Source organism: Lactuca serriola, chromosome 5, assembly GCF_051521515.1.
Source record: "Lactuca serriola cultivar US96UC23 chromosome 5, Lser_US96UC23_V15, whole genome shotgun sequence".
Classification (NCBI taxonomy): domain Eukaryota; kingdom Viridiplantae; phylum Streptophyta; class Magnoliopsida; order Asterales; family Asteraceae; genus Lactuca; species Lactuca serriola.
In genome coordinates, this window is record NC_136412.1 from 179,186,295 (window position 1) to 179,200,179 (window position 13,885).

At 37.0% G+C, this 13,885-nt stretch overlaps 1 protein-coding gene across 2 annotated transcripts; it reads right to left on the minus strand.

Annotated features, from left to right (window-relative positions):
- Nucleotides 1-3,362: 3,362 nt before the first annotated feature.
- On the minus strand, nt 3,363-5,342 carry LOC145051346 (F-box/LRR-repeat protein At3g26922-like). Of its 2 annotated transcripts, none has more exons than XM_078999384.1 (3): nt 4,334-5,342; nt 3,923-4,069; nt 3,363-3,668 (listed from the first exon to the last, which is right to left on the minus strand). In XM_078999384.1, exons 1-3 carry the CDS (start codon nt 5,228-5,230, stop codon nt 3,486-3,488), a joined length of 1,227 nt encoding a protein of 408 aa, XP_078855510.1. In that variant the 5' UTR covers nt 5,231-5,342; the 3' UTR covers nt 3,363-3,485. The 2 variants fall into 2 exon arrangements, with proteins under 2 accessions (XP_078855510.1, XP_078855509.1); XM_078999383.1 differs by having other exon boundaries at nt 3,363-3,671; nt 4,334-5,339.
- Nucleotides 5,343-13,885: the final 8,543 nt, after the last annotated feature.

Here is a 13,885-nt window from a genome sequence, read left to right on the forward strand (position 1 = left end):
CTTGGACTCTTGTAAACAAACCTATGGGGGTGAAACCAATTGGACTCAAGTGGGTGTTCAAATTAAAGAAAAATGCAGATGGCACCATTAATAAATACAAGGCAAGGTTGGTCGCTAAAGGTTACGTGCAACAACCCGGTATTGATTTTCAGGAAGTGTTTGCCCCGGTAGCTCGAATTGAAACTATTCGATTTCTTATAGCCTTAGCAGCTACTCATGGGTGGGAGCTTCACCACTTAGATGTAAAAACAGCATTCTTACATGGAGAATTAAAAGAAACTGTTTATGTGTCACAACCGGAAGGCTATATAAAGAAGGACAACGAGCATAAAGTATACCGCCTTACAAAAGCACTATATGGTCTAAGACAAGCACCTCGAGCATGGAACACGAAGCTTGATGGGATTTTGAAGAATATGAAATTTCAAAAGTGCATGAAAGAACCATCGGTGTACCGGAAATGTGAAGGATCTAACTTACTAATTTTAGCAATTTATGTTGATGACTTATTTGTCACAGGTACAAACTTGAGCATGATCAAGAGGTTCAAATTAGAGATGTCCAAGAACTTTGAGATGTCGGATCTTGGAAGATTAACTTATTACCTTGGCATTGAAGTTAAGCAAGAAGAATCGGGGATTACTATAAACCAAGAAGCATATGCTAAACGCATTTTAAAAGAAGTCGGTTTATATGATTACAATCCGACCCACATACCGATGGAACCGGGAAATAAATTGTCAAAGGCCGAAGATAAACCCGAAATCGACCCAACACAATATCGAAAAGTGGTAGGATGCCTTAGATACCTCTTGCAAACAAGACCCGATATGGCATATGCGGTTGGAGTTGTTAGTCGATATATGCAAAGTCCAAGAGAATCACATGGTGGTGCAATCAAACACATTCTAAGGTACTTACGAGGAACAACTGGATACGGAATTAAGTACGAAAGAATGGGACAAAAGCGGCTTATTGGTTATAGTGATAGTAGTCATAATGTTGACCCGGATGACGGAAGAAGCACGACCGGTCACATTTTCTACTATGGGTCATCACCAATTACATGGTGTTCACAAAAGCAAGACACCGTTGCTTTATCATCTTGTGAGGCTGAGTTCATGGCAGCCACAGCAAGTGCATGTCAAGCAATATGGCTTCAAGATTTGCTTGGGGAAATAATGAACAAAGCACAAGAAAAAGTTATTCTTAGAGTTGATAACAAGTCGGCTATCGAACTAACTAAGAATCCCGTTTTTCATGGAAGGAGTAAGCACATTCACACGAGGTTTCACTTCATTCGTAATTGTGTCGAAAGGGAACAAGTGGAGGTGGAATACATTCCCGGTGAAGAACAAAGGGCGGATATTCTTACGAAACCATTAGCTCGAACCAAGTTCAAGGAAATGCGGAGCTTGATCGGGGTTGAAGAACTCTCTAGAAGGACTTAGAGATTCGGGGGTGATTGTTGGAATCCTAAGTCACGTAGGACCTTGGAGACCAAGCAATCAATAATATGGCAAGTTGGTCATATTTCCTAATTGTAAACTAATTCTACAAGTTGGTAGTATATATATGTATAGATACCGAGATATGGTTTGTACACACACACACAAAACACAATATGGGTTTTGAGCTATTTTCCTATTAATCAAAGAGATATTTTGATTATCTGTGTCTTTCAATCTTTACAAACTTGATCCAACCCAGCGCCAACAGCGCATGTAATTCCTACTAGTTTTTTTTTATTATCAAAATTAAACAATTTACTTTTGCATACAAACAAAATAAAAAGATAATCTGGTATGTTTCTTCTCACAATCACAAATTTGGGAATTGCTATACACGTAACAGAATTGACGGAAATATATTTAAGCACATGTATATTTACAAATTTAGTTAATGTATATGTAGGGTAGTCTAGAACAGAGCTTGGAAAAAAAATAATGAGCAATCGGTTGGCGTAATCTGGGCACCAAAGGGAAACTAACCATTTCAAAGTCAATGTCTTTAATGTTGATGACCACTTTTTTTAATATGGTGTATGTTCTTCTATTTGTGCTCATGTCACGTTTTACCATGTAGTATAAATTTAAAAACTAAGATTTATATTAGCAAACATGGCGTCAAATGCAAAGCTACAAATATCAAATTGCAAAGAAAAATATCATAAAAATCAAGAAAATATGAATATATCAGTTCTAAATAAAAAAATAAGATGCCTATAAAAGAATAATTTCAATATTGTTTTTTAATAAGATAGAGACATGCATTTATGTTATTTACATGAATATATGAAACTTGGTCCCTATATCACATGAAAATGACTCTTGAGAAATTAAAGGGCTTGCAACCATTTTTTCAATCAACACTAACTACATGCATCTGTTATGCCAAAATTTGAATAAATACTAAGAAAGTATGATCTAATCATCGTAAAGACATTCCTATGCATCTATTATAAATGTTATTGTATCATTATTTAAAAGCTCATAGATAATATATATTTATTTTAAATAAATATTAACACCAATACAAAGTAAACCAATTAGTTTATTTTATCAGAAACATTTGTTGAACACATCAACATATGTATGCTTTCTTTAGTTTAGGAAAAGAACACAGACCAAAAGAGTTGCAAGTAATGAGTAGTAAATATGATGTACCTTCATCAATTTAGTCCAAATTTACATGTATCTTATTTGTAAATGTTTTGCTTAAACTTGGTGTTACCTACCCTTTCCACTAATTTAATGACAACTTTTCATTACTCCCACATTCACAAAAGAAAATTTTGAAGGTTGAGATTGTTAATACGATTCAGTTTTTAGGGTATTTAAAAGAAATCCCTAACACAAAAGCATCGCACATTCTACTCAAATTGAAATTAAAATATGAAGCTGAAATTTGGAATTGGTTAATTAGGCATAAATGTGTGCGTTAATTAAGAAGATATTCATGGAAACTTTAATCAAAAGAGATGTATATACGACTGATTTTAAGGGATTGAGTGGTTATCAAATTCAACAGACACATGGCAAAATGGCGACACATGGCGAAATGACTAATATAGTGACATGTGACAAAAAATAACTATTCTTTTATTATGTAGGGTAGATTACAAATACTCAATTTCTCACTTAGATTATTGATGGTTAGAACGAAAAAGTACATATTTCATTTTTGTTCTATATACCGTAAACTATGAATTTCATTTTTCTGATATTATGTTCAAATTGAATGATGAGGTAGTTGTTTATACATATTGATGTTACAATTGGTGTTGCTTTCATTAAATACATGGATTTGGTTTTACTTACATTATTATTGTGGTTTTTGCAGCAAAAATAATAGGAACAAAATTGTAGAACCAAATAAGCATTTTCTAGTTATAGTTGAAACTAAACAACCATAAAGCTAAAATCCAAGTACAACCAAAAAGTCTAGTTACCCCATTACATGAATAGGTAGGTGCTACTTAAGGTTTACCAGATCTTGGCTTTGGTACCCCAACTAAAAACCATTTCCATATATATATCTTCCTGCCAATCTGAAACGAATTTTGGCTTTTCTCCATTATATTCAAAAAGCTCAACCCTTTTCACATCCGGAGTCATGAGTCTCCTTGCTTCACCTTCATGCAATTCCCACTCTTCCGGCCCATAAAACTTCTAGAGCATCAAAAAAAAAGAATAAGTTTTTCATGAGAGGTGTGGAAATCTAAACTAATATTTTTAATTCTTGAAAATACTGAGTATTTATTTACTCAATTGTTTTTTTTTTTCGTGTAGTAATAGGATAATATAAAGGCCCCCACTTGAAATCCTTTTAAGATTGTGTCTAGGGTTCACAATGGGTCAAAACCGAGATTTATTAAGACATGGTGGACACAAAAAAAAAACATTGGATCATATGAGAATACCTCTTTAAGAATCAACTGGAGAGACTCCACTTTGGGATAATATTTGAGAATTCGAATAAGTTCATCCATGGTGAAGGCATCAACTCCTGTGGTTAGCGCCAGAGTCTTCAGATTAGGTAGAGCCGGATCACATGCAGCATAAACGCACTATGACAATGACAGCAAGTAAGATTAATTTGGAGTTATTATTCATCGTAATATATATGCATGTACACTCTAATGATAAAAAAAAATTGATGAAAACTAAAGATACCTTCAAATATCTCCAAGTATCATTATTCTTTTCTAAAAAATTAATAAGGAATATGAATTACAAGTTTGGAAAAAAAAATTGTAGACCCTTGCATAAATTACACAGTAAACTTTTTTAACAGCAATGAAGAGTTGTGCATAAAGTATATAAGCATGCACCTGACTAAAGAAGTAAAGGTCAATCCACAAATGTTCCACATGAGAAATTCCAGGAAACAACACAGATTTGATGTTCCCAATCAATTTAGGCTCAATCTCTGCTTTATTCAACGAGTCTAGACATTCAAAGAAAAAATTATTTGCTAAAAGACCTCTTAACTCCAAATCCACCAGTTTTGGGCAACAAATCTTAATGCTGTCACACATCAACTCATCATTTTCGTTCTCAATTCTCAGTATTTTTAGCTTCGAGCATGAAATATAAAGAAGACCACGTTCGTTCAAGAAGCAGGATATAAAAATCAAGCCCTCAAGCAAAGGGAAGCTTTCCAGAAAACCTTTTACTAAATCGCTGTCTATGGATAAGTCAACATAGGTCAAACGAAGATGCCTAAGTGCCTGAAACCCCGTAATATTAGGCAACCTTAGACTTCGATAGCTCACATTCAACCCTAATATCTCCAAGGAACCACAAGTCACAAGACAATGGGGAATCTCGACATCTCCATCCTCATCCTCAGGGTAAAACATCAACTGAAGTTGTTTCACGTTTCTTGTAACAGCCATGTGAATCCATCGCCTCACTGTTGACAGAGTATAGTGATCGAAACAACCTAAATGAAGACAATCCAAATCGACGGATCTGTTTGCTAAAACCCAAAATACAAAGTCTTTGAATTCGTCTTTTTTGAATTTGTCTTCTCGGTGAAATCGGGAAAATAAGTCTAGGGAGGGAATTGAAGTCCATAAATACCTCCAACGTCTGGACAAAATACTGCTGCGAATTACTTCTTCAGTCGACGAAAGAAGTGAAAGAATCAATAGAAGAATAGAATCCGGCATGTTACTGATCAAATCGACCCCATCTTCACATTTTGATGCCTCAGATTTCTTCATGCCCTTTTGGTGATTTGATTCAAAAATTATTCAGAGAAGTATTGAAATCTATCTCTCGTTTTGTCTGTTAAAGAATTAGGGTTTAACGTTTTAAACTTGTCAAATACGAATTTGGAGCTAGCAGTAGTTACATATTATTTTTTTAAAGACACAAAATTGCAAAAAACGATCCTTGTGTATGATTTTTTTTATGATGTTTAATATAAACTTTGATTTTTTTGGTTTCGGAGTCCTTTTGAGCTAGTTTCTTTGCGGATTTGGTCTATCGGTAAACTGAAATGACTTTAATACCCATGAGGTATTTATTTTCTATTTTTCTTTCATTTTTTTTTAAATCTAATACATATTTATTTATTTATTTAAACAATTAAAAAAAATAAAAGGTCTTTCTCTCATTTTATAGCCACCACAATAAACACACACTCTCACACATATACACTTTCGATTCAGCTTCCAAGTCAAACCCATGGCGAAATCAGCACACGCTTACGAAACCCATGACAAATACTAGCTGCTCAGTTACTGATCCGTGAAATCTCACACTAAACATAAACAAATTACCCTAATTAGGAATGGGTTTACAATCGTGACTATGGGCCTAAATTCTAATTCCTAAGGTCAATGTCCCCCTCCTTCACCTTACCCTTAGTGGGCTTAATCATTCTTGGCTCAAACACAATAATAGGCCCTAAGGCGCAAAAGCTGAACTTATAACACTTAAGGCCTACAAAAATCCGTCCAGAAACTCCCTTAGCCCAAAACAGTATTCTGGTGGGCCAAAATACAACCTTAAACTCCTAGGGTCCAAGATGGAGCCTAATACCGAAAGGCCTACTTATCTGCAGCCCACTGTTGAGTACGCAGGGCGTACTCAACTTGTACGCTAAGCGTACACGCTTAAGGGCTTGTACGCGGCACGTACAACGTTGTACGCCCGACGTACTCACCCTGTTTAGCCAACTTCATTTTTTTGCTCTTAATCGGTTAAGACATTAGCCCAAAACACATATCTGACATGTTTGAGGTGGTTATCACATAAAGTTGCCAACTTTGCATGCATGCATGGCTTAATGAGGTCCTAGAGCTCAAAAGAGCTTAATAAACGACTTAATACTTACATGAGGGTCTCAAATACCATAAAGTTTGCATCTTCAAGCTTAAGGAACCCACCAAACATCCAAATCTACAAGATTTAGCATCTCAAATGGTCTTAACCCGTCAAGATCAACCAAAGGGACCAAAAGGACCATAACAAGCTAAAGAAGTAGATCTAAAAAAAGGATAAGAAAGGTATGAACTTTATACCTTCAAAAGCTTCCTAAGATGATGTAGATTCAGGATCTTGAAACTCAACCACATCAGAGGCTTTCTCACCAACTTCTTCTTCTTCTTGAAACTCAACCACATCAAAGGGCCACAAATGTCAGTTTCAAGCTCAAAGATCACACTCCAAAGAAACTAGGGTTCTTGGGACGTTTAGAGGTGTGGAGGCTAATAACAATGAGGTTCCAAAGGCCATAAATGTGCTTAAATAGAGGACATGCCCGAAAATTAGGGTTTGGATTTTAGCCACGTACGCCCCGCATACACTTCGTACACCCCGCATACGTGGTTTAAGTCTGCAATCAATATCACCCATGTACGCTAAGCGTACACATATGTACGCCCAACGTACAAAGGGACTTCATTTGCAAAAAAAAAACAATAACCCAAGGACCAAAAGGGTAACATACCTGAATCTGAGTGTTACAATCATTTTATATGTTGGTTATAAACCCATTATGCTACTGCTGCATCATTCCAATCTCCTAGGATTTAGGCATCTCTATTATATATCTTACTTTAATTTCCTTAGCGAAGTAGTATAACATGAATACTTTATTTCTACTCGTAATTGCGACTTCTAACTTTTATCTATCAGTATGTATATAATACTTTACGTGTACCAAGCACCTTTGATACTTTAGGACGCTGTCACTTATGAGGTATACAAACCTCATTACAAGATTTCTTCCACGTCGTCATGTCACACCGAGGTCTACCAGATTACAAGATTTCTTCCATGTCTTCATATCACTCCTCTCTCACGAACTTGATCCACAGGAGACTTCATGATTCATTAAGCCATAAGGAGTCTCGTGTGTCTATAGTGATATGTATCCATCATAACACTGTATACACATTACACTCACATAATGTTAACTTTACCACTTTGTCATCGAATTCACAAGTTCGACGTATTTCTATATAATATTCCTCATTACATTCTCTGTTTGAGAATGTGAGGATTTATCTCGCCTACATCCCTTATCCTTATATTTAACATAAAATTAATCTATCGAACACACACACACACACACACACACACACACACACACACATATATATATATATATATATATATATATATATATATATATATATATATGTAACATTCTGTTAAAATAGAGTAATTAAATAATAAACCTGGAACCTCGAGAATTAATTTTTATTATTATTTTATATTATTATATCCCAAAATCAAATAATAATTAGCGGGGTGTTGGTTTTGGGGAGTCCAATGACATGATTTGGAGTTTCGGGGGTTAAAATGTAATTTTGGGATTTATTTTGCAAAGGATTTTAGAAGTCAAGGGGTATTTGGTATCATTTGGACTTAATATGAAAGTGTTTTGGATGGCTGGGGCTAAAAAGGTAAATTATGTACCTCGGCTGGAAAGAATTTGTCATGGAGGGGCCATTTGGTAACAATTGGATTTAAATTGAAAGGAAAAGGAGAATGAGGGACCATTTATGTCATTATGGGTTGAAATTTGCGTGAGGTGGTGGTTGCCACCTCACGCCGCCATTCTGCCACCACCAGCCGCCACCTTGGGTGGCTGTGTGCTTTTGTGTGTATATAATTGTTATCTTGGGATGCTTGAATATTTTAGCTAAAATCATAACCACCACCACGAGGTGGTGGCCGCCGCCATGAGCCGTCGTTGACCACCACTACCCGAGGTGGTAGTGGGTGGTGCCCGACTAATGAAACCCTAATGGGCCTAATGAAACCCTAATGGATCTAAGGACTTAGCTTTTGGGCCTAGTGGGTTATGATTGGGTTGGAAACCCTAATTTTGGATATATGGATTATGGGTTGTCGGGACCCGCATTTTGGTTGACCAGATTGGGATTATGTATTAAGCCCGGCCACACTACATGATTGACCCAATAGATTAATGGACTTGATGGATTAAGTCCTTAATGGGTTAAGTAAGAAACACTTAACCCTAATAGTCATTTTATGTGAAAACCCTAATTTCACTTGGGCTTTGGGTTGGGCCTTTCTATTAGGCTTTGGTGATTGGGCTATTGATGGGCTATCCAAGAACAATCAAATAGACGAAGAATTTATGGATGGGCTTTAGGGTAACGCCCATGTAAGGGTTTCGGCCCAATTTAGAAAATTGGGCCATAGATGGGCCATAATTGGTCCTTTATGATTATGAGATATTAGGCCATTAGAAATGCCAAATGTTTGGACTAGACTAAATGGTTGGGCCATAGGGGAAGACCATGTAGAGGTTTGGGCCCAATTTGGAAAATTGGGCCATATGTTGGGCTTTGACTCATAGTTGACATGTGGGCCTTTGGATTGGGCCTTGGGATTGAATCAAGCTAAGATAGGGATAAAGCAGTCTTTTACCCCATGCATGGACTTATGGGTTTATGTTGGAACCCAATTGCTGATTGGGTGTTATTTTGATATTGACAGATTTAACAATCTTTCAGCCAACAGCCACAACTTTATCCGTGGGACTTCAGCAGTGTGAGGTGAGTCTCCTCACTGTTTGTTTGGGTTGAAGGCACCAATGTCAGCCCATTTGTTTGATGCGTGGTAGGAAGATCCGGGGGTTAGCCCTAGGCAATATGTAAGAAAGACCAGGAGGTGGCTCCTAGCACACTCTATGTTATTATGTATGGTAGGAAGACCCGGAGTTAGCCCTAGTCATTATGTATGAAAGACTACGAGGTGGCTCCTGGCATACTGTATGCTAATTGGCTAAGCAGAGTAATAGTATGCTAGTTGTCTTTGTGAGGATTGCATTGAAGACTAGGAGGTGGCTCTTGGCACTTGTCTGTGAGACAGAGAGGGTGGCCCCCGGCTTGGCAAGAAAGACCATGTGGTGGCCCGTGGCATAATGGCAAGACTATGTTTGGCACATAACATATTTATTGATTATGATATATGTATGGCTCATGGTTATGTATGACAGTATGCGAGTTATGTGCTTATATGCTAGACAGTATCCAGTTGAAAGAGACAGAAAAGGTAGGTCAGCACCCAGATATGCTAGGTAGTATGTTGATATGTATGGTATATGGTATTTGGGGAACTCACTAAGCTTCATGTTTACGGTTTTCACTTTTGATTTAAGGTACTTGGTTTTTAAAGGAAAGGAGTCGGCTCGATCGCAACGCATCACACTATGTTTTCCGCACATGAGATTTTTGGGATTGCACTCTAATATTCTTTTATGATAACATGTTTTGATTATTGACACTATGGTTTTGACATGGGATGTTTTATGGATGTTTTTATACCATTGTTTTTATGAATTATTAAACTAAATGAAATTTTTGGTATTGAATTTTGGGATGTTACAAGTTGGTATCAGAGCCCGGTTTGAGGGATTCGGACACACTCTCGGGTGTGTCTGGACTCAAATATGGGGTTTGAAAGATTTTTACAAGAAATTAATTTTCTAAAAACTAAAAATAACGAGTTTTGATAAAGAACAAGGAGTGTGATGCGTGCAATTAGCCGAGTTCAAGTAAGTTTTTCCCAAGATACCCATACATGTTATGTTATGTTATGTTATGTTATGTTATGTTATGTTATGTTATGTTATGTTATGTTATGTTATGTTATGTTATGTTATGTTATGTTATGTTATGTTACGTTATGTTATGTTATGTTATGTTATGTTATGTTATGTTATGTTATGTTATGTTATGTTATGTTATGTTATGTTATGTTATGTTATGTTATGATATGAATTGAGAATATGGGAATTGCATGCTAGATTAGAGCTAAGGATCTAGGAAGGATGCCTTATATACCTATTATATGTGCTTGTTGACCTGGATGCTAGTAGTGATCAGTCAGTGATAGGATGGCCTGTTTAGGTTATGCCTGATTGTATGTGCCTTTGAATTGGATGTATAAATTCCTGATTAAAGGATAGAATGGTTTGATTGGAGTATGATGGTTAGATTTTCCATTGTTTGAATGTTTCTTGCTTTGTGCTCTGTGGGACTCTTAGTGATGTGAGTTAGCTAGTAAGTGAATATGCTAAGTCACATGGGACATAGGCCAGATAATCTTAGGGTGATGGACTCGACCCTAGTGCGTAGCTCTCGTTTGAGTAACCGTTCTAGGGATGAGTCTTTTACTTGAAGGATTATCTTATCTCTATTGCATGTGGCTATATTCATAAGGTATCTAATTGACATTACTGGGAATCCTTCAGCAGCTGAGGACTAGGTGGGTTCAGGAACCTAGGAAAGCCTAGGAAATGCTTTAGTGGATTTGGTTGCGCTATTAGCGAATATTCACGGTATTAGTTTGAGAGGGTGACTTGGAGGATTCAAGATGATTCTTGAGGAAAGTATGGATATGTGTAGAAGGTAGTATTGGGCCCGTACTACTGAAAGCACTGGATCCATACTCGAATCGGGGAGAGTCTTGGAGAATCCAGGAAGCCTGTTGGATAAGGATTCTTGGGTATATTTGAAAATCTTGAATGTCAGATTGGTATGGTGTTAAGCACCCAAGAATGGGATTCATATTTTGGTTCCGGCTTAGGAACAGGGCCTGGGTCAGTCGATGCATGATCGCAGAAGTTCATCTCATCAGAGATTACTCGCGGAGTTTCAGGAATGGACCTCGGTGGTCTTTCGTTCATCCAAGGAAGGGATTTTTGGAGCCTTCGATAGTCGCCTCAGGACCTATCGGGCCAAAATTAGTCGTGGGGCGGTTAGGGGTCACCAGGAGCCCAAAGCCTGTGGATCCTTAGAATCCTTCAGGAAGGAGGATCCTATTGTTAGTCCTTGTCATCGGGATCGGAAGGGAGTTTTGGACCATGATCTCAGGAGGGTTGAAGTATCTCTGGAGAAGGTGATCAGGATTCCTCCAGATGTTTCGGGTATGTCATCTTCTACTGTTACAAGGTGGATGTCAGGAAATTTTATCACTTTGGAATTTCAGATTGCGTTTGACTAAGTTAGATCTCGGGTTGGTTTTCTGCTATTGTCTGGGTTATCAAGGATTTTATATGCCATTATACATGCCGAGAAATATTTGATGAACCTACATATGGACGTATCTTGCGGAGAGGGTTCCGCATGTACCGTTATCGTTCCAGGTCCTTGTCGGGATCCGTTCAGGAGTATTGCTTGGAAGATCTTTGGTCAGGAATTAGCAAGGTAGTTCTTCCGTGAGGTTAGGGTTCAGTGGTTCTGTCATCTGTTTGGGTATGATCGACATCTGCCTATGGAAGAACGTTAGAGTTTAAGGAACTATCATTCTTGGAAAAGAAATGTAGCCTAAAGATGGTGGTGTCAGTTGCGTGAGATGTTTTTGTTGGGTTATGAGCATTCTAACACTCCTATGGTGTACATGCAAGCCTATATGATTTGGATCTATGTTTTCTCTATTATACATGCATACATTCAAAATTCCAAAGCATCATCCTAACTAGCATACAATGGAGTATATATACTACAAAAGTCTAGTTAGATGACATACCTTTTGATGGAGCTTGAAGTCTTGAACCTTTAAGAGCTTAGTGCCCCAAGTGTTGCCTCAAATGGAATCACACAACACCACCAACAATTGGAATAACTTGAGAAGAATTTACTTGGTTCACTCTATGAAATCGACTTTGCCCTCTTTGTGTATCCACTAGTGCCTCCATAGTCACTATTTCATGAACCATAGGGTCCTTTATATAGTGTGGCTCTTTTAGGGTTACACCATGTAACTCATGAATTTCCACATTCCTCATGATCCATGGGTTTTAACCTCCATGGAGTATCCATGGGTTAAGCCCAACATGAAGGACTATGGATCACAAGCCCACATATATAATCAATCCACATATATTTAATTAGTCTCTTTTGATCACAAAATTAATTCCAAATTAATTCTTGATCAATACTAATTAAATAATATGATTTCATATTAATATATTAGAACTTATAATATATTAATATAAATCATAAATAACCCTTTCTCATTTGTCTATCCAATTGTTCTGATGCCATGCAAACCAAATGGACCATGCTACTCTCAGGTCGAGTACATACCAATAATAGTTATGGGCTTAGACATCTAATCCAAAAGTCTCCCACTTGGATAAATCTAAAACTATTATTCAAGTATGACTCCAAGATCCCGACTAGCAATCGTAGCTCTTAAAGCCGTTGTCGAACTCTGATCTAGTCAATGACGTGTCCATTAGATAAGGGATCATATATTCCTCCATTCCATATATCATATTGACTGAGACATGGATTATAATCATTCTCTCTGTCCATCTGTTGTTTCCTGATTTCCGATTTATGACGACTGGCTAATTGAACAAATCAAATCAGTCCAGGCTTGGCCAAGCACTTAGGGGTGTCATCACTAAATCATCGAGGGGCCCACATATATCGCTTTTATCCCTCTAAGGGCAAAAGGAATGGATAAACTTTGACCCAAATGCTCGCTTGTACTTACTCATCAAATTACACACAACAATATGTTTTATAACACCAAGTTACTGGTGCGTTTACATATGTCGATGTGCAACCAACTCGCAACTACAAATCACACGTCTCTGTTTGAAGAATATAAGATATTATCGTCTCATGATTACTCATGATAAAATCCATGAAGTGATTCAAATGATCGTCGGTTGAATCCAATACTCAAATCTAATTCCAGGAGTACTCATGAACACTGCAGCCACTTTGTCCTAGACAAACTACATACCCATTCATGACAATCTTGCCTCAATACCTACTTCCAACGTATGATCGACTGTGGATGGTTTGAATAACCTAGTTATTCGGGAAGTCAAAACATACAAAGTGAAACACAAGAATAATACTAATCCTATATGGCCCCATAACTTTTGAGTCATATTGATTACTCATTATTCATTGTATAATGTTTCAAATAATCAACTTAATACTTGAATTAAAACCATAGTCATGCCATGCTCCAAGAATGCACACTATGTTGGTCTAAACAATAGTTATGCCATGCTCCAAGCATGCACACTATGTTTGTACATGGTCCTTACTTTGTGAAATAGATCCATTGAAAAACATTTCAATGATTCTCATTTCACAATTCCAAATTCTTATTGCAAGTGTAAGAATTCCAAATTCTTGTCACTACTAGAAAGTGTCAGATTTTAAACCATCATGCAATGATTCTTTTGTAATGTCTAGGTACCAAAAGTCACAGAGACTTGACCAACAATATTACAAAATATTCCTTTGGAGATTGTTACAGGACAATTCCATGGAAATGAAGTCTCAAATTCAAAGTACATTCCTTTGAACATCCTTCTTGCATAAAAGTTTCTAGCTTTCTTATCTATTCTTCAACTCCCAATA

What these genes read in the sequence shown, in the direction of transcription:
- LOC145051346 (XM_078999383.1), bottom strand. Translation starts at nt 5,230, where the DNA reads ATGAAGAAATCTGAGGCATCAAAATGTGAAGATGGGGTCGATTTGATC. An exon ending in ACCTTTACTTCTTTAGTCAG is followed by an intron (nt 4,070 to 4,333) that starts GTGCATGCTTAT and finishes TCATTGTCATAG; the next exon opens with TGCGTTTATGCTGCATGTGA. An exon ending in TCCAGTTGATTCTTAAAGAG is followed by an intron (nt 3,672 to 3,922) that starts GTATTCTCATAT and finishes TTGATGCTCTAG; the next exon opens with AAGTTTTATGGGCCGGAAGA.